At 47.8% G+C, this 26,694-nt stretch overlaps 1 protein-coding gene across 1 annotated transcript in view; it reads left to right on the top strand.

The window, feature by feature from the left end:
• The window catches only part of MN1 (MN1 proto-oncogene, transcriptional regulator), a 41,297-nt gene extending 17,255 nt beyond the window's left edge, over positions 1-24,042 (top strand). The window contains 1 exon segment of the mRNA XM_055796684.1: positions 18,506-24,042. Within this exon segment, the coding sequence (XP_055652659.1) occupies positions 18,506-18,690 (185 nt within the window). The 3' untranslated portion in view covers positions 18,691-24,042.
• The last annotated feature ends 2,652 nt before the right edge of the window (positions 24,043-26,694 follow it).

Here is a 26,694-nt window from a genome sequence, read left to right on the forward strand (position 1 = left end):
TGCTGCTGCCTTCACTGTAGCTGAGCCCAGGCAAGTACAGGAGACGGTGTTTGTGAAGGTCCACGTGTGTGTGTTTGGGAACTGGGGGAAGAATTGCCAAATAAACACTCTTGAAGATCCCCTTACGTGCTTGTGACCCGGTGCTGTGCCCGGCCCCGCTTGTGTGCACGTGGCAGCCAGACGGCAAGGCTCGGCGCGGGGCACAGGCAGCTGGTGTTCTGACAGATTTTTCCTTTGGGGAGGACAGCAGCGATCCCTGTTTAAAACTGCGTGTCTTTCAGACTCGATAGGTAGGAGCCGTGCACATGCTGCAGGGCCAGGACAGCCCTCAGCCGGTGCCTCCGCTGCCGCCTGCTCGGGGCTCTGCCGCTGGGCACGTGTGGCTCCGCCGCTGGGCACGCGATGGCTCCGCCACTGCCTGGTCACTCCTCCCTGCGCAGCGTTTGCAAGGAAACGAACAGCTTCAGCGGATTCCCCCACCTGCCGATTTGCAGATTCCCGGGAAATGGATTGCAGAGTTCTGCAGCTCGTTATTCAAAACGTGTTCCCGAGCTCCTGCAGCGCGTAGCTATCGGTGCTGTGCATTGGTGACTTTCCGTTCGTGTTGACACCTTACTTCAGAGGCTTGGCACCCGTTTGTTTTCTTTCTGACTCTCACTCCGAACTAACACTGAGCTTAATCCAAATTCTGTTTGGAAAAAGGGGTGTTTATAGTCAGTGAGGCTTTGACTACTTACAGTTGTCTTCCAATACTCTTCCAATCAAAGAACAGAAAAATACTCTACCCCTCATCAGGTGGGTTACGCAACAGCTATTTATTCAGTCACAAAATTTCCCTTTTGTGATTCACTTTTTGTGAATCAGAGGAGTTCAGCAGAGATTGCAAATCGCGACTTTTACAGCCAAATATGCAATCCCCCTGGAAGCAAATGTTGAGAATTTAAATATTTCGGTCTAGTTCTTTGTAACTTGCAAGTCTTGGATTAATGGGACATTGGCTCTTGAGATTTCGTGTAAAATGAAATTTTAAAAAGCCCACAGAAATGATTGCTCCAAGTAACTCTGGAAGACAAACGTTTCTGAATAGTTACAGTTTGCTTTTTCATCGGTGCTACTTATAGTATATATATACTCGGTGGTGTAGTGTATAGTGTTACACCGAGTGCTATTTTTTATTATTACTCAGCGTGCTCTGCCATCCTGGCCGATACAGAGGCCTCTGCAGGGCAAAACCCCGGGCAGGTGCAGAGGCCTCGCTGGTCACCTGCTGGGCAGGACATGTCACCAGGCAGCGCTGGCTCTTCCCCTGCTCCTCAGGTGAAAAGGTGCTGCTCAACCTGGGTGTCTAGGTCTTGTGCAGCCATCTTACCGTCAGGAAATGGAAAACTCGGTGCCTGAGAAGGAAAATGCAAGACAGCTAGGCAAGCCATGGGCTGCTGCCCGATTCTGTGCTGGCGGTTTCATGCCCTAGGACAGGAGTGCCTGTCACGGGAGGTGTTTGCTGCCCCGTGTGAGCGGTTAGCTGTTCAAAGGGTGCTGCTTGATTCCACTCTAGATAGAAATTTCCTATGCATCGCTGGTTTATTTTTTAATTATTTTTTTTTCCCTTTTGGTGCTGTGTACCTGGCAGGCACACTGCATACTAAGTTGTGCATTTAAGCATTGGTTGCTACAGTAAAAATCTTGATGGCCATTGTTTCTACCAAAAAAAAAACCCCTTCTCATCTTCAAAGTCACTGCTGTTACAATAATTTTCTCTTTGAACATGTCAGGATTCTGTCTTTGATTATATACTGGATTGTCTCTTGTCATTGCATAATGATTTTTTTGGGTAGACAGAGACATTTTTCAGTTCATCACAGTGCATCCCCCATCCCAGTACTTCTTTAAAAAAGAGACTTATGTTGAAAACAGGTATTTAAGACTATAGATCTTCAAGAAAATAACTGGTTTTGACTTTATTTTCCTGGGAATTTTGTAAAGCTGATGTGAAGTATAGCTTTCTTTTACAATTTGAACTTAGACTTTCAAAATCTCCCTTTTCTCCCACTCTTCTTTTTGCTTTTGATTGCACCAGAAGTCATTATTTCAGAAATTTTCTTCCACTTTTTCATTTGCTGTTTTTGCAGCTTACACTACACAAAAAGACTGAATCTCTGTAATTCCACCACCAGTTTATTCAGCTTTAAACAAGTTTTTGGAGAAAAAAACCCCAAAGAGAATGGAAAAGGGGGTTTAGAAAATTAAATAATGCTTATTCTTTTACCAAAAAAAGAATGTGAAAAATTAGGTTTTTCCATTTCGTGTGTCACTATTCTCTGAAGCTGGGAAAGCTTTAGAAAAGGAATGTTGGAAAAGAAAATGGGGGGAGATAAGTGATTAAATAAACATTAACACTCATTTTTATGGTTACTGAGGAAAGGGGAGAGAGGAAAGGAGGCCAACTTCTAAAAAAATACCATGAAAATGAAAAAACATTTGTAAAAATGAGTAGGCTGGTGCTGTGTTGGTGATGCCATTCTGTTGGCCAGCTCTGTGGTCTAACATCCCTGCTCCTAGGTGAGGAGGTGGCTGTGCAGGAGTCGAGGAGGCATGGCTCCAGCATGCCGTCCAACAGGGTGGATGTCAGTCAGTTGGATGGATGGGTGGGTGGTTGGTTGGCTGTTGTGGAGGTCAGTCAGTCAGTTGGTTGGCAGCTGGTTGGTTGGTTGCGTAGTTGACTGCTGTGGAGGTCAGTCAGTTGGCTGGTGTAGAGGTCAGTTGGGTGGGTGGGTGGGTGGCTGGTTGGCGTGGAGGTTGGTCAGTTGGTTGGATGGGTAGTTGGCTGGTGTGGAGGTTGGTAAGTTGGTTGGCTGGGTGGTGGGCTGATGTGGAGGTTGGTCGTTTGGTTGGGTGGGTGCCTTTGAGGTGGCTATCTGACCTGGGGATTGAGCACTCTGCTGCCAGACCCTCCCTGCCCTGCTGTCTTTTGAGGACTTGTTCAAAGCCTGGCAAGCATACATCTAGGCCACTTCCATCAGGAGCTGTTTTTTAGTTTATATGATGTGTACTGGTGGTCTGACCACTTTCCAGGGACAAGAGTTTCTGCCACTGCTGTGATGGGTGCTCGCTGGCATGTTGTGGCTCTCTGAGCACAGTGGTGGGATGAAGGTGCCCTAGAAGCAGAGCTCCTCTCCCACTGCTGCTGAGTAATGGAGGGATGTGCCAGCTTTGTGGCTTTTCATGGTCAATGGCTTGAATTGTGGTGCTGCACTAGTACGATGTTCACCTTGGATCAAAGGGCAGGGGACCTTCTGAAATGGAAGGTGCCTTGGAAGGTCCGCCTGAGCTAAGTGGAAGCCCAGAGCATCTGCAATTGTCTTGCGCCGTGTGTATGTGCAATCATTTCCATCACTGAATGATGCTGATGCCACCAGTATAAGGGGGAAACTGGACAAAAATGGGGGACAGTAGCACTGCATCAAGCACTGAACAGAGTTATCCCTGGGGAAATGGGTATGCTGTGCGAGGGGCAGGAGACCCCAGCCCCGGTAAAATCTGCAGACCCACATCTAGTCATGATATGTGTGCACACTTCCAGCAGGTTGTTGTAAAATTGTATTACTTGATGAGTTTGTTGCTTCAGAGGGTTAAGTGCGATTGAATTAAAGGTACCTTCTCAGTGGGCTTCGCCTCCGTGGTTCCACGTGATGGAAGTCTTTGCCGTAGAGTTTGTAAATCCTGGCTGTGGTTTGAAACAGGCTCTTTCTGCCCTTCTGTTTTGTCAGGAAAAGAGCTAAAAAGGACTTGCTGTATCTTTAAACTGGCGGATCCTTAAAACCTCCCTGGGAAGTAGAAGGGGGAAGGGACCCTTTCAGTATTAATTAAACAGAGATGTCTTGCTGTAGACTTCAGGGTTTACTGATAAACGCCAGCCCCTCACCCACGCCTGGTGGTGGCTGCTATTATTTAATCAGGGCTATTATGAGGAATCTGAGAAATCCTCTCTTTCTCCTCCTCCGTCTTCCATTTATCTGTCCTCCCAACCTGTTTGTTTGTGTATGGTTAAGTTCTCCATGCCAGGGAGAAGCAGAGTGGAAATGTCAGGGGTCAGGCTGCAGGCCGGTCAGGCAGGGAGCAGGCAGCCCAGCTCCATGGTGCAGCCTTTGACTTTCCGAGAAACCGGAGATACACTGGTTCCAGGCGAGATTAACTCTTTCAGCACAGCTGCCTTCTGCTCAGGAAAACCTGGAGGACTGGAGGCAAGGTGGGTACGTGAAGGCACTGAGTCTCTGTTCATGCATATATCCTTGCGGTCCCGTTGTTGGGTGTTCCTGCTGTCATTGCACTCACCCTCTTATCTGAGCCCAGCAGGCCCAACATTTCATCTGCCTTGGCAGCTATGCAGCTGAAGGATGCGGCTGCGTGGATCCAAACTTCTGAGAAGGATGGCGGGCAGCATGATTTGTTGCACTGCTATTACCGATACCTGTATTTCTCGGTGTGTTTTCCAATAAACAGAGCGTTCATCCTCAAAGGGCGCGATGCTGCTGTTCAGAGGTGTGTTTTTGAGCAGCGGCGTGACTTGGGGTTTGCCACTCAGAAGATACCTAAGACCAGTCTGAATGCCCTTACCTTCAGGATAACCAGTTTTGATGTTGGGCTGACTGACTGAGTATCTCACCGGCTTTAAGATGTATGTAGTGCGGTGGTTTACATGTGCAGCAGCCCTGGCTGGTGCCACGGTGATAGCTGGGGTTTGGTGAGTGTTGGTTGCATGCCTCCAGCTGTAGTACCTGTGTCTCGCCCCACCTGCGTGCAGGACAGGTATGATTCAGCGGTGGGGTGGAGGATTTTGTTTGTTTGGTGCCGCCTTTGCATGGGGGGTGCAGCGGTGCAGCAGGTGCGGAGGGGCCAAGTCCTGCTGGTTGGACAGAGCTCGAAGTGCAAACAGTGCCCTGCTTGGGACAGTTGCAGGTGGAGATCACAAGGTAGCCCTTACGCTGCCACCTGGTAGCTTCCTTGTATGTGGCTTTATTTCAGTAGTGAGGTGCTTGTGTGGAAGTTGCCTGCTCTAATGGTCCCTTCTGCAGGGGCAGGACGGGGTGGGGGTCACGCGATGGCAGTTCCCCCCCGTGAGCATCAGGGTTGTGTTTGCAAAGTCCTTTCACAAAGGGGTCTCGGTCTCACTGCTTTGTGCCTGATTTTATGGATGTGTTCGTGAGCTTTAAAGGCCTTGCAGACCCCGTGCTTGGGAAGGTTATTTAGCTGTTGCCTGATCAGCTCACTCCAACAGCAGTGTTCTGTGCTACACAACCGCTTTGTATAGGGGCGGCGGATGTGCCACAGCACGATTCTCTGTTGTAACTTGCGTGAGTAAAGGACTTGTGTCGTCTGTGTCCGGGAGGATGAGGCCATCTGTGCCAGCGTTCCCCCCGACAGCCCTGCCGGGTGGATAGCCCCTCAGGGCAGGGGGACGAGGGCGCTGCCTGTCGCCCCTCCTGCTGCACCCAGTGGGGCCGGGGCTTGGCGAGGGGCTCCCCACCTCCCTGTGCACCCTGCGGTCCTCTCGCTTAGCGCTGCACCTGTGCAGTATTTGCTTTAAACTTGCCTTCCTCCACCATCCCCTGTTAACTTGCTGACCGAGAGTGGTGCAGCAGGGGAGAGCGTCGCTGCTGCTGGAGACCCTTCTTTGATGGGCCGGGTGGTCAGAGGGACCTGCCCTTCTGGCAGGGCAGCCTGTGCTGCTGCGCTGAACGAGTCTCAGCCGGGTTAACAGCATTGGCACAAGCAGCTGTAGTTGTGTATGGGACAGGAATAAAGTCCAGTCTCTCTATCCAGAGTGCCCCCCACGGCGAGGTCCCCAGGGACACGCTGTGCTCCTGTGTGCCGGCGTGTCGGCACTGCTCAGCCCTGTGCCCCTGCCCTTGCCGGGGGAGCAGGTGCTCCTGGGCATCCCCTCCCCGAGCGCCGCAGGGCAGAGCCCACAACTGCCAGCACAGCGGGGCGAGCTAATTGTCTGCCACCTACTCATTTTCCAGGGATATTGAAATTGTTGTGGGTCATAAATCACATGAGCATATGGCTAGAAAGGGAACACAGGCCCGTATTTTAGCTTTGGGTTTGAAGATGAGACTGTCTGTCCTGTCTTGTACTGGCCCGTTTTGTTGATTTACTGGCCTGTGAAACTTTAGAGTTAATTTTTTGGTGAAGCAGTGAAAGTCTGTCTACCCCTGACTTCCTTGCTTGAACAGCTGTTTGCTGCTGATTCGTTGCTATTCTGAGAATTTCGTGAAGACTCTCCACAGTGATGTGACAATTGGAAGAAAAAGATGAGCTTATATTTTTCTTTTCCTAATAGTGGCACTTACGTACCTAAGAAAGCCAGGTTTCTTTGTGTGTGTTGTTTTTTTTTAAGATGCATTTCCCTTGCTGCCATTCCTCCTTCACATAGTTACATATTTCTTCTCATGATTTCTTTGCTTTTCCTTGAGATAGATTTAGTTTTAAAACATGCTGTTCAAACAAACCCTGGTCCTCAATCAGACTTATGACCCCCAGCTAATCACCACACTTTGCTGCTGTTTTATGGGATGTTTCTGAACATGCCAAATCCATTATGTGACAACAAAATTTCCATCTCTTTCTGTAGCCAAAATAAATGTTGGGATATACAAGAATTTGGGATTTTTCTGTAACAGAAAAGACCTAGCAAGAATTTATCCAGAAAGTGTGTTTTGGGTTGATAGCATCAGGTATCAGTCCGATTTGCAAACACTGGAATGTTTTCCTGCAGATTTTGACCCTTATTCAACAAATTCAGGCTTCCTGAGAATTCTCCTTTTTTAAGTTACTTTTTGTAGACTCTTTAGAAATTGTCCATGAATTACTAGGGACTTGGAAACCATGACTGGAAAACGGTTGTTTCTGGAGTGTCACACCTCTGCCTTCTGTGCTCCTCGGGCCGGGGTGTCTGTCTCTGAACCGTGTCTCTGCAGGTGCCTTGGTGAGACCCGGCTTTGTCCTGGGGTCTTTGCTCTCCCCTTCCTCTCGCTCTGTGACTGGTGAAGTTGTTTGAGTGGCTTTTGGTTTCAGGGAGGCTGTTCCCCCAGGTCCCCTCATATAAGCTGCTACTTCTGAGACACAAAACTGCAGTTGGAAGTATCCTAAAGAGGAATGGGATGTATTTCAAGGTAATTCTATAAATAAACCGGATAAAAGAGCTAAAGATCCTGGATGCTGTTTCTTCTTGGTTACTGTTAGCCTTTGGTAAACTCCAGTTGTATTTTCACGAGTATCCTTGAACTCGTGTGGTTTAACCCAGAGCATTAAGCACATGATCACCATTTCTTGGTGTGCAAGAGCCTCAGATGTGTGAGGCCCCTGGGAGAGATTGACTTTGCCTGTGGCAGTTTTGTGTTACGGTCTCTCGTAATTGTGAGTTATAGATAGGGCAGAGGCACCTCCAGGAGCTGCCGGCGGGGCTGAGGGGGGAGAGGGGAGGGAAGAGATGGGCAGCTGGGCGAGCCTCCATTCCCAGCCCAGGCTGCCAAGCTGGATGCAGATCTGTCTTTGGGATACGAGGACATGGCTCCTGTTGATTTTGTAGGGAACAAGGCGACTGGACACATAAAAGTCTTTGGCCAGCTCTATCCAAGCCTTCACCTCACAAGAGACCAATACTATTTGAGAGACAAATTCCCTTTTTTACATGTGGCTAACAAGTACTTATTTAATTTGCATCCTGAAACTATGCGACCACAAAGTTCTTTGAAGGGAATCTTCTTTCATTTCTGTTTTCACTTCATTTAAGGAAAATAGAGATTTCCATGCATAATATGCAGGGCTTAAATATCGTACTTATTGTTGTCGTTTCTATTTTTTCCCCAGCAATTATGTAGAAGCTCTTGCACAAATCTGATGAGAGAAAGCTGGAATTTACATGTTTCTTCCTCTGTTGCGCTCTGTGCATAATCACCAGCTATTCATTGCCTTTACAAACTCCATTAATACACCCACTTGCCTTGCCAGTGTGAGTGGGCATTTTCGTGCTATTTTTGGAGGCCTGTGCATGGAAACTCGCAAAAGGCTGAAGGTGATACTGCTGGTTTTGACCTGTGTGTCCTCAAGAAGAAACGAGTAGTTGCAAAACTTACCAAAATGATATGACAGGTTACGGAATCAGCAGACAGCTCAAGTAAATATTGCTCTTTCAGGCACCATCCCCTGGTGAAGAGTGAAGCAGGTGGTGGCGGTGCAGCAGCAGCGAAGCTCAGGCCAGCTCAAGCCGTTTCTCAGTATTCAACACGCATTAAAAGGTTGCGTCATAAGGGGGAAAAAAACTGCTTGGGGATGGATGAAACGGGATGCATCTGAAGGCAGCCTGATGTGCTCAGAGGCTGACAGTGAGCACTTGGCGCTGTGGACTGGTGGTGGCCACTGGTGCGGTGCCCACAGGAGAGGGCAGGTCTGTGAGGGGATCCCACGAGGGAAATGGCAGGCATTAGTCACCGTTAATCAGCTTAGCTCCTTGTTAAATGTCTAGGTGGCAATTTAATGCAGAACATTTAAGTAACATCTTTTTTTCAATTCGGCCTGTCCTGAAATAATACTAGACATTGTCCAGGAACTGCTTTTAGTTAAATGAGGGAGTATTGGACAATTTCATATGACTTCTGTACATGCAGAAAATTCCACTTTGGATTTTATGAAATACCTTTTATTTGCTCGCACATTCTGGCTGTCAAGAGATGGATTTCACATGGGCTGAAGTTGTGCGTAAAGCTGCCATGTGATAATTAGCACACATATGAAATAAATTTGAAAGTATTGGGTGCAAACCCCAGCATTTCCCTACTCATCGGGGGTGTGTGGGTTATTACCCTCGGTGAAAATAGGCTCACCGCATTTAGTTAGCGCAAGTGAGTGATGTACGGCAACAGCAGAGAAAACATGGGATCAGTCAGCCAATATTCACTCCTACCGTGGAGTTCTCCTTTTTGCATTACAAGCTGGATGCAGAGGTAGGGACATGACTGAGACTGCTGCAGTCCTTTGGGAGGGAGGGTCAGGAGAAGCTGTTTGTAGCCTTCTCCCAGTGCCAGGCCTGAGTGTAAATTTGATGGAGAATTAGGTAACTCCTTTCCGAGATGAGCAGAAGTGTTTGGTTTTGGTTTTTTTTTTTTTAGGGGGGGTGGGTGGTGGTGGTAGAAGAATAAGCCCTGGAAAATAACTCGGAGCTCCCAGAGGATTTGCTGGTCTTGGATGGCAGTGTATGAATGTTGGGAGTGTTGATTCAACTATGCTGGGATGGGTTGCAGTTGCCAGACTCGTGTTTCTTTTCTCCTGGAAGCATTCAGAAATGGTTTGACTGTTGGTGGCAGTTGGTTTGGTTTGATTTTTAAAGCCAGTTTTCCTCACTTGAGCAGGGTTGTAGCTTCTCATACTGTGCAGAGCTTAGGAGAGCATGGTGCTGGTGATGGCTCTGGGGAGCCCAAGCAGCGGTTCAGGGCCATGAGGTGTGTTGGGTGGGCTTTAGGCTATGGTTGAAAGCTTGGCCGTCTGAACCTCAGCTTTAGTGGCCGTTCCACATGAGCTATGGTTTGCCTGCGTGGGGCATGGCAGGAGCAGGCTGGCAGAAAGCGGCACCACAGCACTGTAGTTATGATGGGACCTGGTTTGCAAGAATGGTCTTTTATCTGAGAGCCAAACCCCCAACATCGGCCTCTTTGCAAGGGGGGCAGGCACATGGCCCCCTGCCGTTTGCGTATTTTGCAGTGAAGCCAGCCTGAGAGTTAATGTGTTAAACCAAAAAGAGGAACTGAAGGTAGCCAAAAGAAAGGAAGGATATGAGTTAAAAACAGTCCGTTGTCCCCATGGCTGTCTAGCAGGGCACAGGAGCTGGTGCTGTCTGAAGGTGTGGAGCTTCTGGCTTCCCCCTTGGACACAGGACTTGTATTTCTTCTCGGAGAGCTGTAGAGTTGGAAAGCAGCAATTCAGCAGTAGGTTCCAGGGAAATCAATAGATGTAGGCAGTTTCACACTTCCCTGTAAAGCCACGGACGCGTGTTGCTCTCCTGCTGGGCAGTGGGCAGCACCATGGGGAGCTGCGGGTTCCCCTGTTATCGTCTCCTCCTGGAAGCGTGTAGGGAATGCTTTTTTTAAAACAGCAATGTCGCTCTCCTCATCCGCACATCATTCATTCTGCGTCTTCAAGGTCATGCTACGTGTAAGATGACTGCCACCTTTTCCACTGATAGGGTTTGCATTTTCCCTACTTAATAGTATTTTCACCATTTTCTTCAGACATCGGCATGTGGCCAACAGTCTTGAGTTTGTCCTGGAGTGATATCTGCCCCAGCTTGCTGTTGGAGCTGTAGGGTAGGATGCAGCAGTCTGGCTGTAAACCTACAGCATTAACAGCAAACCCTTAACACTGCTGTGGGTTTGGGCAGCCTCCCTGTCATGGTGTGCTCATCCTTTTGTTGCTCCTGGTGAAAAGAGTAGCATGAAAGGAGGTCAAGGGAGAAAAAAAGAAAAATATGTATTCTCAGCAAGCACTCTGTGTCTCCTGTTATGTAAATTCTGTGCAAACAGCGAGCACTGATGGAGCTCCATGCCAGCTCTGAGACCACTGAAAGCAAAATAAACATCTTTGCAGCATAGGCTGATACATGCTCCCTTTAGAGTCACGGGCACCTCTAATTAATCATGCTGTCTGTGGAGGAAGAGGCTTTGAGGGTGGGAGGACGTTGCCAGACCTGATGGGCTGACGGAGGGATGGGCACCACTCGACGTTAAGGGTAAATGTGCCGTGTTCCCAGCCCCGGCAAGTGGGGATGGCCATGCCTTGCCTTGCCTTGTCTTTAAGGTGAGCGGTGTCTTACCTAGCTGCAGCAAAGCCAAATGCTTTATTCCTGGTTTGTGGGATATACTAGTGGTGTGGGACGGTGCTCGGTGCTGTGCACACGTTTTTGGCTAAAGAGCCTTCCCTCCTTTGTGAGAAAGGCTTTCACAGTGCAGCTCAGCTGGCTGGGTCTCAGCAATAAATCTACGGGCTGGCCAAGCCAAATGACTTCTTGAAATGTTAATGAGTGAGATGTGGCCGATGCTGGGGAGTTGGGGGGGTCTCTGCACAGCCCTCCTGGTTGGCGGAGAGGGGAATCGCCTGGTTCCCATTTCACCTGTGCTCACCATTACGAGTCCTTGGCATCAGCTGTTCATCTTAACCGTGAATGCTTCCAGCTTCTGTTAATTCTGTTCATCTTGGGGAGGGTAGTGACTTTAACATCTTATGGGCTTTAAAAATTGCACAGGTTACACAAAATAAATGAAGGAGTAAAATCAGAGTAAGAAGTTGTTTTTGGTAATGGAGCGGATGGGGCTTTGCATTGAGTGTCAGCGGAGTGCTCGGTGCTGCAGGGTCCGAAGCCAGAGACAGCCTTTGCCCGAGGCATTTAAAATAAAAAGAGACAGACCCAGTCCATAGCAGGGTACAGGTTGCCAGAGGTGAAAGTGGTGCAAATTTATGGAGTAAGCAGGTGGCAGGTGCCATGTTTGTGTTTATAAACAAATGCAAAACATGTGCTTACTGGTACTCCTGGGTCAAGAAAATGCCTTTGTTTGGGGTTTTGTCAGTGCTACAGAGGTGAGGGAAGAGGTGGCTTATTTGTTTATCAACACAAATGAACTAGTTGTATTTAAAAGTACCATTTTAGGAGTAAATTAAGCTGTGGAGACTAGGTCCAGTGTGCAGGGAGACATGAAATGTTTTCAGACCTTATTTTTCTTGAAAACTGAAAAAGATGATTCTGTACTGTGTACAAATGCGGAGCTATGTGCCTGAACCAATATGTCAAACTGTCATGTGGGAGATTTGGTGAAAAACATCTTGTCCTAAGGGAATAATTTTAAACACTATATGTAGGTTTGCTGCCTCATAAGAGATCATTACTCAAATCTATTCCCTCTTATGGTAGCTCGGCCTCTGCTTAACGGGTGCAGAGTGAACAGAAGCCTATTAACGCATCCTTTCGGAGTGCTTATCAGATGGTAGAGGGGAAACTGATCTCTGATCAGGGAATATAGTGTTTTTGGCCAAATCCTGTGATTTAGCCTTAACAAGATCAGTAGCAATCCAGGGGCTTCACGCTCGGCTGGCCATCGAGGGCGGCGGTGGCAGGGCCGTGCTGTGCTGGGCGGCCGGACCCTGGGCAGCGCGGGCGGCCGAGGCTTTGTCAGAGCCAGTGAGGAAGTGTAAGGGATGAGCCCTGGGGCAAGGAGCCGTTCCAGGGATCTTCACCTCCTGTTTGTCACTTCAATCTCACAGGAACGCTGAAATGTGGAGTGGAACCCATTCCCAACCAGACCCCTACCAGACTGTGACTGCGCTCTTGCTCCTGCTTGTCACTGCCTCCCATTCCTTTTGTTGGTGGTGGCTTTGGCAAAAATGAGAGGAACAGCATGAGCAACACCTGAAGAGCAGCATAAACTCCCGTGCCTCCATGTAGCATCCGCAGTTGCCTTGACTACACACCATCCCTCCCTCATTTAATCTCCTCTGTCACAAGACGATGCACGTAATCCGTGCTAGCATTGCAGGTGAACTCATTTTTATTGGGATTAGCTTACCTAAAAATCGGGACACATCGGGGTTTGCACATGCTTGATGGAGTCGTCACAGTTAAGAGAACACCTATTTTTATAAAGTGCCTAAGAAGATGTTACATGGGGGAAGAGGTTTTACATAGCAGCTTGATGTGGGCTAAGGAAAAAGAGGGAGTGAGAAGGAAACTGGAGGGATTGAAGGTGTCTATGTATACATGGTGTCTTCAGGAGGGAGGAGAGTGTCAGGATCTAATCTCACTGGAGAGAAATGTGGTTTTCCTGAGCTGATGTGAAAAAAGCAGTCTGTGGTGTGTCTATTGGATTTTTTGGTGGAGCAGAACTCCTTGTCTTCTCCCTGTGTCCCCACTGCTTGCTACTGGCCAGGCTCCTGTGTTAGTTGCCCTGCTGCCATTAATGCTGTGTAAACAAACAAACAGCAACCTTTTATTTTCTGAAGGCATGCATACCTTTGCAAAGTAGAGCGGAACGAAAGAGCAGCTTCGGAAATGTGCAGGGTCAGAGCAGAGGATACGGGGCATGGGAGAAAGGCTGGGTGAGTCTTTCATGGGCTGTGCTTTTCTGTCTGTCAGCTCGTTTGTTCGGGACTTCATGATTGAAATGTGTTTGTGTGAGTAAAGCCTCTTCAAAAGCTTAATGTGTGGCTTTTACCTAAAAGCAAACTTTAATATTGTTTTTCTAAAAAAAAAAAAAGCTCTTTTAGTCTTTTGGGAATGTGAAGCTGTCTGTGTGCGTCTGTCCCTCTGAAGGAGAGCAGCCTGGCATTTTTTTCCTCCAAACTGCTTGAAACGGTTCTTAACATTGCTTTTGTATGTTGTTGTAACTGATGAATGTTACAAGCTATTCAGAGGATATTTTGAAGTATTTACCTAAAACATGCAGTTTGAACTGCAATAAACAAACTTGCTGGAATAGTAGCTGTACAGAAGCGTGTAAGGGCTGTGAAAATGGCTGGACTTTATTCACTTTCATGTTCCAATGAATGTTTGCAAATATTTTTTCGCCATAGCCACACAGCTCTTCCCGATGTTGTGGCTGGCTCTTGGAAGTGCCTGTGCGCAAGCTGAGCTAATAATACTAATCAAACCCCATGTTAACTTCCAGGGCATTCAGTGATTATTGCAGGAATTTTCTCTGCTGTGAGCAATTTTGCACAGTTGGCTGGGGTACACGGGGCCGGATTTTCCTCATCTTTATCTTCCTCTGAAATACAGAGGATGGGTTTGCTGCTCTGGGCAGGGTACGGTAGGATGGGCCAGTATAATCAAAGTAAAAGGAAGAAATAGTTTCCTGTGCTAGAAACTTAAGCTGGATCCGTGCAGTAACTGACTTTTGGGACCACCACGACTTTGCCCGGCTGCAGTGTGTGAGAAGGTGCTGCGGCCGAGGGGGTGCTAGCTGCGCCGGGTGGAGGAGCCCCGCTGCAGTCGCAGGCTGACAGTCCTCCCCGGCTCAGCACCCACCATCACATATGGGAGGCACAGGCTGCCACAGCCAGGACGTGCTTTAACCACCGCCCTTCGGGGTGACGGTACCGTCACGGCTGAGCTGTTCCCAGACAGACTCCTTTTGGTCTTTGGTCGCTTTATTGCTTTGAGTTTCATGCCTTCCATGTGAACACATTGTGTACTTACGTGTGACGGTTTATCTCTTATCTGTACTTCAACATTTGCTGTTTTCAAGCAGCACACGCTATCCCAGCTGGGTCTTTTTTACTTGCATTTGTCCCAGGTTCTGTTGTGTCACATCCTTCGGTTTGGAGAGGAAGTCTCCACCCAGACCATCTCGAGGTCTTGGGTGTGGAGGATGGCTCTTATTAGAAGGGTAATTGCTTTTATTAATAACGTGGATTTCTTCCAGTAGTTGCTAATAAAGGCAGTTGTGCAGTTTAAACATAATTTGTTTGAAAATTCCTTGCTTCCAATTAGGTGTCCTTCATAACTGACAGTGATTTATCTGAAACTTGGCAACTGCGAGGCAATGACGTGATGACACCATCTTGCGTTACCTGACTAATTTTAACCTGCTGAGGCACTGCTGGTTTGAAGGAGGCAGAGAGACAGCAGGGAAGGGAGAGTGTTACTGTTTTGGACAACCATCAGGCAGTATCTCGTGCTTAAGGACAGTTCTCATCAGGTGGATCAGCACACCTTTAATTTTTTAATACAAAGGTTTTTTCAGAGAAGCATCATAGCTTTGTTAAGACAGAAGTATTGAAAAAAAGTAAATTGCACTGAGTGTTTCCCTCTAGATTGGCTTTGAGAACACTTGTGCCAATGCAAGTCTTTTTGTTTTGGATTTGAATGCATCATTTTCTGTGCTCCTTAACAGCAGACCAAGAGAGCTTGAGCTCCTGCACAGTGATGTTGAGTTAGGCGTCATGTGGACAGTGGCAATCAGCATTGACTTGGCAAACCTAGAATCAGATCCTGCTTACCTTGTTTGCTTGGGTTTTCCTCTGAGGTAACGAATCCAGCACTGCAGGATAGATTTTGCATTGATTCTGTTGTCAGTTGTTTGCTTTTGAATTTTATCCACAGCAAATGTTTTAGGAATAATTTGCTGGTTTACAAGTAAATAAGCCTGATTTTTTATTCTTGAGATGCTTGTGGCTTTTGAACTTCCTCACTTCATTGTTGGCTGAGGACCTGATCCATTCCGGGTGTCGGTGGCATCTGCATGGCCGATGGAGATGCTGCTGCCCGTGCCGGCAGAGCTCTGGCTCTGATCCCGGCTGTGTGCCTGGGCACGTGTAGCCGGGCGCCAGGTCCTGTGCCGGGAATGTGCTCTCTCTGTTTCTTCTGCCAGTGTCCTCAGCCCAGCGGCTGGTCTCCTGCAGCCTGATGGTTGACACTCCTTGCAGAAGCACCACCGAGATCTCTGGGCCCCTCGTGGCAGCAGTTCAACAGTGGGACACTTTCCTCTTTCTCTGCAACAGAGGAAGAAAACTGCTGTCACAGAGACTAATCTCAAGGCGCTGGCTTTTCCTGTACCGAGACCAGCATGTCCTGTACAGTCAGGGAGACCCAAGAATAAAAAATATCGGGTACTGTGTGCATTGCAAGGGACGTGAACAAATACAAATAAGAAAAATGTTTCCCTTTCTCAGTTCTCTGTACAATCCCATTTGAGTTTAAAACATTTTATAAATGTGAAGTTATTCAGGTGTATTTACATTCAGGACAGTAAGTTTAAATCGAACGCTTCATGAAATGGCATTTATTTAGAGAGGTTTTTTTGCCCTGTGATTGTCCCACAGTGACACCATGATGTCAGTGTGGCGTTGGTGGCCCTGCCCTGCGCTGCCAGTGGGGCAGCTCCGCAGCACGGCCATGGCCCTCTTGTGAAGGGCTGAGCTGAAATGCTGACATGGATATGTGATGGGGCTCGGGGGTAGCAGGAAGGAAAGGTAGAAGCTCCCCACATGGGCGCAAAGGCAGGCTGTGCTAATGCCATCTCTGCTGCCAAAACTCTGCGCTTGGGTATCATGCAGCGAACTGTGCTTCAGCTCTGCTCAGTACTGCGTATTTATCCAAACTGCCTAAAAAACCCCAACACCAGCTACAGGGACTGTAATCGACTTCGGAGTTTAGAGAACATGAGCGTCTTTGACCTGCTGATGTTGGATTCTTTATTCGAGCAGTGGAGGAGGGTATCTTACAGAAATGCAAACCCAGAGCGCGGCTGTGCTAGGCTGAGGTGTGTAACAGAGCTTTGTGTTGATTTTGCACGTGGTTGCACTAATGCAGCGCATGGCTGAGCAGGCAGCAGCACTGCCCTGGAGCCATGTGCCTTCTCCCATCGTTTATAGCATCGTGTCCCCAGGTTCTAATTAGTTTCTCTGTATGGTGTGATGATACTGTTTTGAATACGAGCATCTCTGACATTCTATAATGAAGCATTAAAAGCATTTTCCAGTTTAGATCAGGGACTTGCAGACTAGTTTAAGATTATTTTTTAGTGTCACTGTGATCGTGTAACAAGCTGTTCAGTTCCTGTTTTGTATCTGGTGTAGCAGCTGGTTAAGTGAAAGAAATACAACTTGCCCCATGAAGTGTGGTAAATCCGCACTGCTCAGCTTTGTGGAACATGAGAAAGACGATGTGAAGTAGAGTCTTAACATGGTTAAACATTCACAGCCATTTTTTGGTATCTTTGGCACACTCCAGCATCACGCTCAGCCCTGCGCCACGGGAACTCTCAGGGTCTATCAGAAATTATGGTCCCTACATTTGCTAGTGCTGCAGCACGTCTGCTCTTGTGCTCTGGGTGAATGTGAACGAAATGGTGGATGGGAAGAAATACAGGCTGGCTGTCAAGATGTTATTGGCTTTTTGTTCTTGCCTTGCACTGTTCTTCTATTTACTCACTGTTTTTGTCCTACAAAAAGCCCTTCTTTCAGGGCTGGGGGGGCTGTCTGCATGGGCTCAGGCATCCTCCCTGGCAGAAGCAGCGGCGTTCCTGGGGGTGCAATAACTCCACGAGAGTTTTCTGTGTTATGGGGCTGGCAGGCTGGCTCCAAGCGGGAAGAGAGGAGCAAGCCCCAGCCTGCATCGGCTGCTGGACTGCCCAGTCCCAGCCAGGGTGGACACCAGTCACTGCCATGCCCTTCCTGAGGGTCTGTGAGAGGGACCCCGTGGAGGGGTTGTTGATAACGTGAGGAGCTACAGGGTGAGGGATGGAGTTTGGGGTGTGATTTGCATTTTGGCTTTTTTGTGTGATTTGATTAAGAGTGGTAGAAGAACTGAAGAAGTGATTGATTTCAGAGAGGAAGAAAGTGATGGTCTCTTCTCCTAGATAGCAAGTGATAGGACAAGAGGAAACGGCCTCAAGTTGTGCCAGGAGAGGTTTAGATTGGATGTTAGGAAAAATTTCTTCATGGAAAGGGTGGTCAGGCATTGGAACAGGCTGCCCAGGGAAGGTGGTGGAATTGCCGTCTCTGGAGGTGTTTAAAAAACATGTAGATGTGGTGCTTAGAGGCATGGTGGACTTGGCAGTCCTGGGTTAACGATTGGACTTGATGATCTTAAAGATCTTTTCCAACCTAAAAGATTCTATGATTCTATCAAAAAAAGATGTCCCTGGCTGTGCCAGGCAGGGAGAGGGCACGGGCACCAAGGCAGACTTTGAAGATGAGAAAAATGTATTTGCAGCAGATTACTTGAAAGTATGGAAGCAAGGAAAAATAGTAGAGTGACAGTGGGAACGAGTCACGAGTACGTGGTAGTATAGTTTGGAAGGAACAGTTTTAGCTACTTTTCATGTGAACTGTAAAATCCATAGGAAAAAAGCTAGGGACATTCTTTAGGGTGTTCAAGTTAAACTCTTTCAGTGGTTAGCAGAAACTAATGTTGGCTAAAAATCATACGAAGTCCTAAAACAAAGAAATTATAAGAAAAGTGTTACCATGATGCTGCATTAAAAGAGGTAAACAGGGAGGCCTGTGCCTGTAAGAGCCTGATGATAGGAATGACCTGGAGGGTTCGGGGCTGGTTTGGGGAGGTTTCAGTATCAGTTTCAAATAGTGGAGGGTGTGCAGGGCGTGAAAACTCCCCATTGTGCTGCCATCCAGGACAGACATGATCAGCCGTGTGTGCATCCCCAGAGTTCAGACATACTGCTGGTTTACTTTAAAGCAAGTGCATGTGAAAGAGAATATTTCTGGTGGTTTTCTGGCACAGTGAAAAATTCAGCCGAGAAGCTCACTGCGGGGTAAGAGGGAGCTGTACAAGTGGCGGGGATGCTGTGTCCCCAAGCCGGGGGACACTGTGGGTGCCAGAGCTGGGGTGCGAGCTGACGGGGCAGAGGCAGGTGCTGAGATGCTTCCCACATGCTGCCGGTTGTGTGAGTTGCTGTGGTTGCATTGCACTCCTCCTAACGCTCTCTCTGTGAACCCTTTCCAGCCCACGACCTTCCCCCGAGCAAGACCTCGGCCACGGCGCAGACTGGCAGCCACCTGCAGTGCCTCTCGGTCCACTGCACGGACGACGTGGGCGAGGCGAAGGGCCGGACTGCGGTGCCGACGTGGAGGTCCCTGCACTCGGACATCTCCAACAGATTTGGGACTTTTGTGGCCGCCCTGACTTGAACAAAAGAAATTATTTTTTTTCTCTTTTTAATTTTAAAGGGCCGCTACTGCTAGGTGGACTATTTTTCTAGGTTGGTACCTGCTTAGTGGCATATGGACTGGAAAGGGTTAATTTAAAGTAAACCTCAACTTTTTTTTAATCTTCTGCCACAGTATGTTACCAGTGTTAACCCTTCTGCAGTTAGCACACTTTTGCTTAAGATTTTCCTGCTAGACCACTTTTTCCCATTATTCTGTAACCTTGGCATACATTTATAGATGAGGCCTTTTCCTTTTTCATCTCAGCGTATGTCCAAGTCACGTATGTCATAATAAGACAAAGATCCTCCTCCTCCTCCTTCCTCATTTGCTTTGTGTTTCTTCTTTTTTTTTTTTTTCCTTTTGTTTTGCTTTGTTCAGTGCTTATTACAATGGTGATCCTGAAGAACAGCAGTTCAGGAATAAACGCCGGTTAAAGTAAAATGGTCATCATTATGTTATATATTATATTGATACCCAGCTTTTGCCAGTCACATACAAACCAAACAGTTAATGCTCTGTTGAATATTCAGGCAACGAGCCTGCCCTTTCCTGAGAAAATGATGTTCTGTTATTAATAATGTTCAGCCTTGTTTGCTCTCCGCCTTCCCCAGCGAGGTGAGGACGCTCGTTCCTGTATTTACCCTGCTGAAGCCCAGAGACAGAGCTGTCATGAATGGGCTGGTTCAGGCACAGCTGGGGAAGGTGTAGAGAAGTTTCTCTAAATAAGTCTAACAGGAAGTTTGCTTAATAATTAAGAGTCATTGTCTCCCCCACGGAATGGCCGGGCTCCCTCTCCGCTTGCGAGCAGGGGCGGGCTGTGCTCCCCAGCGTGGCCGTAGCCTCCTGGTCCTGGTGATGCTCCCACAGTTCCCACTTTATCACTGCCAGAGAAGAAAAATCTCCCGGAGGCACCGCATGCCTCCTGTGTGCACTGTGCCGTGGCATGGTGTCACGGTGTCCCAGGGCAGGAGCTGGGACCCACAGTGCGGCTGGGTCCATCGCCAGCTGTGGCCGGTGTCCCCAAAGCCCTGCCAGGTGGCACAGCTGCACCCTGCCCATTTGTCACCCCTTTTTAGCTGAAGGAAGATGCTGTCAATGGGAAGCGGGGTCCAGCGTCCCATGTGCTTCTCTGCAGGGCACCCCGGCTCCTGCCACGGCCGTCCCACTGCAGTGGCAGCAGCTGGGGGACAGCCCGGGGAGGGACACCCAGGGGTCTGTATTCCCAGGGTCAGCATTGCCTGATCTGCCAGGGCAGGGAGACCCCACGTTAGACCCTCCTGAACTTTGAGGCCCCGTTTTTGCCACGCATTGAAGAACAGCGTTATGGATGCATACAATAAAAGGAAAACCATACTTCCCTGCTGGTGATAGATAATACTCATTCGAGAAGAAAGTTGGAAGCAGACCAGATAAATACACGACTGACACGATGAGCCGACACTACTGTGGTTTTACGTAACGCTGTGCATTATTTGTGTATCCTCTGTGTACAGGAGCGCGAGCCGTCCCGCCCCGCGCAGGCCAGCTCGCTTTCCTCTGCTCCCTGAAGCTTAATACCACCACGGGAGATTTAGGTTTTAGCTGTGAAATAAAGGTCGGCCTCTCTAGGGTTATTTATTACTCCTGTCATGAATTCACAAAATGTGTCCCTCCTCAAGGGATGGAGTTTGAAGACTGCTTTGTATTTTATCTTCGATGATTGTGCTGGGCCTTTAATTATTTTGAAGTGATGTTCTCAGTAGACACCAATGGAGAGGAATTTCTGCCTAAAATGCCAATGGCACGGGATGGTCTGAAATCCTCACTCGGTTGTGTGTGGCTTCAGAGAGACTCGCAGTGTTTGGAAATGTTATTTGAATGTGCTCTTATTAACCGTGCATGGATTGATTTCCTCTTACGGGTCTGGTCAGTGACTTGACTTTGGATAAATTTGGATAGTTTTGAACCTTGATGTTCAATATTATTTTACTTTTTATTGAAGCTGGAGCTGCCACGAGGATGAGGATTTTTGCTCCTCCTGGGGCAATTGGCTGTGGAGATGCCTCGCACCCGCTTGGTTTGGAACAAAAAGATGGGATGCTTTGTACCTTCTGCAGGCGCGTGCGCCACCAAAAGCTCAGAGCTCCTCCCTGTCCCTGCAATAAAACAGCACCGTCCCCAGTAAAATACCTCCTGGTAGAATAGTTGTCAACCCCCACTCTGCAAGGTGCCTCTGTGCCTGTGATTTCTTAAGTCCCGGTTCACCCATATATGTGATTAATTTTAAATCTTGCCTAGCAAAGCACTTGAGGGCTGGGGCGGCTGTGCCTGCCAGGGGTGAGCACTGCTGAGGTGGCTTCAGCCGCAGCTCCCACCCTGTCCCGGCAGCTCCCACCCATCCCAGCTGGGCGAGTCTTGGAGTAACCCTAGCGAAACTCATGCCTAGACATACAATACCGTGTTTCAGCACTTACAGCTGGAAAATTAGGAAGAGTTCATGGTCTGGGTGGCACGTTCCTGTCCCACAGCAGTGCAACCCCGATGGCTTGCCTCTTTGTTTTTAGTTTTTCCTGCTGTATTCAAGAGAACAGGTTTTTCAGGCTTCCTGAGGTCAGGGATGCACACCCTGTGCTACCAGGGAGAGACCTTTCAGTGAACACTGCATTAGAGATTTCAGATCGCTTTTAAAGAGAAATCCTCCTTTAAGTAGAAATGTGGTGACTCTGTTGGTCTCACCCACCCTTTTCTTCTGTTTTGCTCTCTGCAGCATGTGCTCCTCTGCTGGAGCTGCTGTTCCCCTCCACTTGGAATTTAACTTTTTTCCTTGCTTAAAAAAAATAAAGTGCAAGCAATTCCTTAAAAACCGGTGGAGTCCTCTAACAGTTTTGAATCCTATGAAATGAGGCGGACGGGCTGTACTGAAGCCAGGGCCACGTGTTCAGCTGCTGAGCTGTACAGCATGGAAGTGCGGGGCTGCAGCACACGGCTGCCCCTGGTCATCCTGCGTGGCTGGCGCTGCTGGCCCCAGGTGGCTGCAGCAGTAGGACAGGATTTTTAGATTGTGAGGAGTTAAAAACAGTGGTTGGCTGTCTGCTGGACCTTAATTCGCTGTGTAGTTTTGCTGAATAGCATGGTCACATGCCGTCCTGCCAACCTCCTGCCCATTTGGTCTTGCGTAATTTAAGTAACATTATCAACTGAACAAAAGGAGAGGTTGGGAGCTCTACTGGGGCAGCTGTGAGCAATGCCACGACCAACCTGTGTTTTCATGGTTCCTTTGCTTTTTGCCAAAGATCAGAACAGAAACGGTACATATGACTGACCAGGAGGAGCATCACTTCATGCTCATAACCTGGTGTATTTGGTACTGGCAGCATATGCTGAAGGCTACAACTTTGTTGCAAAGCTCGTGTCACCTGTAGTAATTTCATTGTGCTCATTTTTTCTATTAATTTGGCACTGAATGCACTGATTATTTTTTTTTTTAACATATATAAAATATCAGCATAGCCCTACGTGGTAAGAATTGAAATGAGTTAATTTTCAGAATATTAATAATACTTCTAACTGAGGCATGTTTGAGAGCTGTAGTTAAAAGCCTGTTGTGCAAGAGGTAAGTTGCACTCTTGTGGAGAGGGAAACAGAGGCACAGAGAGTGTCAGCCCGAGCTGGGTCAGGGGCACGTTGGTGGCAGAGCTGAGCCGAACCCGAGGTCTGACCTCTGCTCGCAGCGCTTGTTGCTGAGCCGCACAGCTCGAGGCTTGCTTCCTTCAGAGGGTGAGCTGGGGCAGCAGAGGATGGAATTTGAAGAACTACATATTCCCCAAATGAGTGGGTAAAGCCAGAATAACGTAAACTCACACCTGCTTGTCCTATAGGGCTTCCAGATAGCAGGGGTGTTGTACCAAAAAGTCAAGGACCTGTGGTAGATGTGCCATTAAGGGGTGCACAATCTTTGTATTGTGAACAACAGCAAAAATGGGGCTTCACATTTGTTTTGGAGCTGTCTCCCTGCCTCGCCTGGCTTCGGCTTTCCCGTGCAGCCCTGTGCCCAGGTGCTGGGGAGCGTGGACATCCCTGGCCTCCCGACCCAGCTCGCTGACTCCTTTGGTGTTTGCTGAAAGAAACTCTGCACTTAGTCTTCAAGTTAAAATGTAGTGGCAAACTGAGGAAAATCTCTCTTGCATTTAAATTGGGAGGAGTGATAAAAATATCTCTTTGCCAAAAAAAAATTAAAAAAAAAAGGAAAGAATAGGCTTTATTTATTAAATACTCTTACGATTTTTTTCCAGATCACTTTTCCCTAGGGTTACTAGTTCTCTGCTATTCTAGCTCGGTTTTTAGAGCATCAGTGGGAGAGGGTTTAGATTCATTTTTATTTAGTTAAGGACTTCATTGTGTGGTTATGGTGGAAGGGAATGAGCATCAGAATCACGTCATCTGGGTCATTTAGGGACTGTTTCAGATACTGTATGTCTGCGTGGTCATTCTGAGGCTGGCTGGCCTTCCCACACCAGGAATCTGTATTGGGCTTCCAGGCACCACTGGTAAGGCAAACGGAGGAAGGGGTAAGGTGAGCACAGGTCAGCGAAACGCGTCTGCTGCTAGGAGGGCTGGAGGAGGTGGGGGGAGGTGCGGACAGAAACAAAACTGGTGAATTTTGATTATTTTTGTTAAGCTGCAGTGTAAGGTTTTCTCAACTACTAGATTCACAGCTGTTCAATGGATGGTGTGTAAGAGCATAACCCATTTTTATAGAATTGTTTCTCCTTTATTGCTTAAGGCTAATGGAGGAAATAGTCTAATTTTGTCTTAGAAATTCTCTATTAGAATTGTTGGTTTGAGTCCATCCGCTCATAGATCCTGACTGATGAAACTGCAGGCTGTGATTTCCGGCAGTTACAACTTTATCACTATTTGCTACCCAAGAATATAACAGCTTTAAAACAGCCTTAAGCAAAAGAATGTTATTTCTTTGTACTAAATTTGGTTCCTGGAAAAGAAAAAAAAAATACTCAAAACACTGGTAATCCGTACTGCATAGCAAACTCTTCTGAAAAATGTTATTGCACATGTAAAATATGAAAACTTGACTCTGCTGTGTGTTAAGCAATCCTGTAATCTTTTTCTTTTTTTTCTTTTTTTTTTCTTTGGTTTTTTTTTTATTCTTGTTCAATTCATTTCTGAAATGCTTGGTTGGAAGACTGTGACAATAGCTCATGAAATTGAGTGTTATTTTTCTTCCTTTTTTTTAAATATGTAAAGTGCAGTCTTCTGTATTCATGCATATTGTACATATCTGTATATGTTTTACTGAGCAACTAAATAACAATAAATATGATGTTAATGGTGGCTATTGTATATTTCATACCATGTTTGTTAATTTTTGTAGTAGGTCCTTTTTCCCCTGAGACATGAAGAAGTGAAGCAATACTGTTCACATACAGGTAAACCCTGGCCCTTGTGATGGTTGGTACAACTTTTGCCTGTGATCTGGGGAAATCCTCACTCCAGCTGGCTTCCCTCGCCGGCAGGGCTGTCCCACAGAGCCGCTGGCCACAGGAAGGCGTGGGGACGCGGTTCGTTCCTGGTGCTCCTGGGCTCTGCAGGTTCCTCTCTACCTGCAGTAGGGTGACCACCTGCCCCGGCAGCTCGTGGTGCAGCCCCGCAGCCAGGTCCAGCCCCTTGCTCCTGGCTCAGATGCTGGCTGACCCAGAGATCGCAAAGGTTGGAACTAACCGGCGCGATCAGAAATTACTTTTTAGCTGAAGTCATTTCTCTGGTGAACAGCAAATCCATGAGGTTTGCTGAGCCCCTGTCTAGTAAATGGGGCTGGATGAGCAAAGATAAACCTCCTCAGGAGCTGAACCTTGAGGAGGTTCCTCCTGAGTTCGGAGGATCCCACCTACAAGAGGAGGTTCCTCCTGGCCTTATTGTAAGCCGGAACACTGGGTCTTCCATAGCACTTCTTCTGGTAAGATTTTTGAGCCGAATTCTGTGAATAAACGGTAAACAGGCTAGAGCTCTTTACCAAGATTCTTAAAAATCCATTCATCTCTGTTACTCAGATTTCAAACTCTTAATCCTTTCACATTCCTACGAGTTTTCCAAGGAGGGCTGCAAGAGAAATGTATGATATTTTCCAAGGGGGAAAAACCCCCAAATGCGCAATAGCCCAGGCGCTGTTCAAACACGTCGTCTTTGAACTGAAGAAACAACCTTCTGTATCTTTCATGCTTGCAGGAAACACAGAAGCAGTGCTCAGCCTCACGTATTTTTTTCCATTTGTTTGGCATGTGCTGAGGTGCAGAAAGCTGTGCAGTGCTCACAGCGCTGCTCCGCACGTTCTGGTGTGCAGCGTAACAGGATGAGCCGCTGCATCTCCTGCACAGCCTGTGAGCTCTGCCCGCATCTCACCAGCTTTTCTGTGTCTGAGACATGTATTCGGTCTCGTCCCTCTACGTTGTTCTTTAACATGAAAAGCACACATGGAAAAATGAAACTATCTTGAGATTCATTTCAAGTCCATTGAGGGAGAAAGCTTTGCTTAATTTTCAAACCCCGATTTTAATATTCTTGAAGGGAGAAAGCGATGCATGGCAGAGAAGTGTAATTTGCTTTAAAGATGTAAACCTCACCTCTTGTAATGGTGGCTGGGTACAGAGCAGACAGAAATTTGTTAACTTTGGCTATAAAAGGCTATTTTGTTTTGAAACATTCTCTCTTATTAAATCTGGTAACTATATGTTAGATACTTTGTAACATTAGCTTTACAAATAAATAACTTGCTTACTTTTTTTCTGTATGTGACCCTTCTGAGAAGTGAATCTATCTTCACAGCTTTTTGCTCCTTGCTGTGTAAGTAGTACACGTTTTCCCCCTCAACTTTCAGCTCAAACCCATTGAAATTATTGAAATTACTTTTTCAGTATTGGTGGGTTTTTTATGTTTGGACTTCTTTTTGATCCTGAGAGAGAAATGTCAGCAGTGTTCCTGGCAGCTGCACAGTTCCTTCTTCACAGTGGAAACCCACGGAAGAGGAGACCTTCCGCTTTCCCCGTACAGCTGCCAGCTCCCCTGTGGGACTGGTGCTGGGTTTGGCAGCAGGGAGCTCTGGGTGTTCCTCATTCCCACTGGTGGCTCCCAACCTCTCTCCAGCCCATCCCCAGAGTCGCTTGTGAGGTGGTGACCCCATGTGTTGAGACCATTGGGACCGTCCCAGCTGCTGGGCATTCGAGGTATTTGGTGCAGTGTCAGTCCCAGCCACTTTGCCCAAACGCTGCCCTGGGGAGTTCTCCAGGACATCTTGCTCATCTCGGTGTGCCCTCCCTCTCTCACAGCATTTCTCTTTCTCCTCTTATCACCTGTGGCTCCGGAGCTTGGAGGGGACAGACCTTCCCACAGCGTGGCCATGGTTGGAGCCACCTTGGTGCTGCCTGGCAAGTGGCTGGGAGGTGAGACTGGCCACAGGGAGCTTCACACACACACACACACACACACCCCAGCTTGTGTAACACAGCGCTGCTCCTTTTAGTGGTTAGTTGTCCCATCAAAACTGGCCATGAGCTCTGTTAGTTGGGTTCACATGGCTTCTCCGGTGCGCCACAGCTGTTTCTCGACAACCAGATCTTTTGTGCAAAGGCTCCTTTTGGTGCTGCCAGCAGCCGGAGCTGCCCCTCCTGTACCAGCAGTGCTCCTCTCTGAGCTCCCAGCTCCGAAAAGTGGCACGAGCTGGCTGGTTGCTGCACATCATGTTAACCGATGAAAACAAACTGGCTGATCTTTGATTTCCTACTCTCTGTACTGGCTTTACTTGTTGTCTGGTAACAGTCATGACCCCCAGTGATGCTGGCACTGCATTTGCTTACACCAAAGACTTGCCTTCATCCTGATGCTCTGTGCTAGAGGCTCGTTTCTGGTCTGTGTCAGTGTTAAGCAGGGATTATAGTTTATTAACTGAAGAAAAGCAAGTAGTTGGTCAGAGAGCTTTTATAGTTCTTGCTT

This window comes from Falco peregrinus, chromosome 2 (assembly GCF_023634155.1).
Source record: "Falco peregrinus isolate bFalPer1 chromosome 2, bFalPer1.pri, whole genome shotgun sequence".
Taxonomy (NCBI): domain Eukaryota; kingdom Metazoa; phylum Chordata; class Aves; order Falconiformes; family Falconidae; genus Falco; species Falco peregrinus.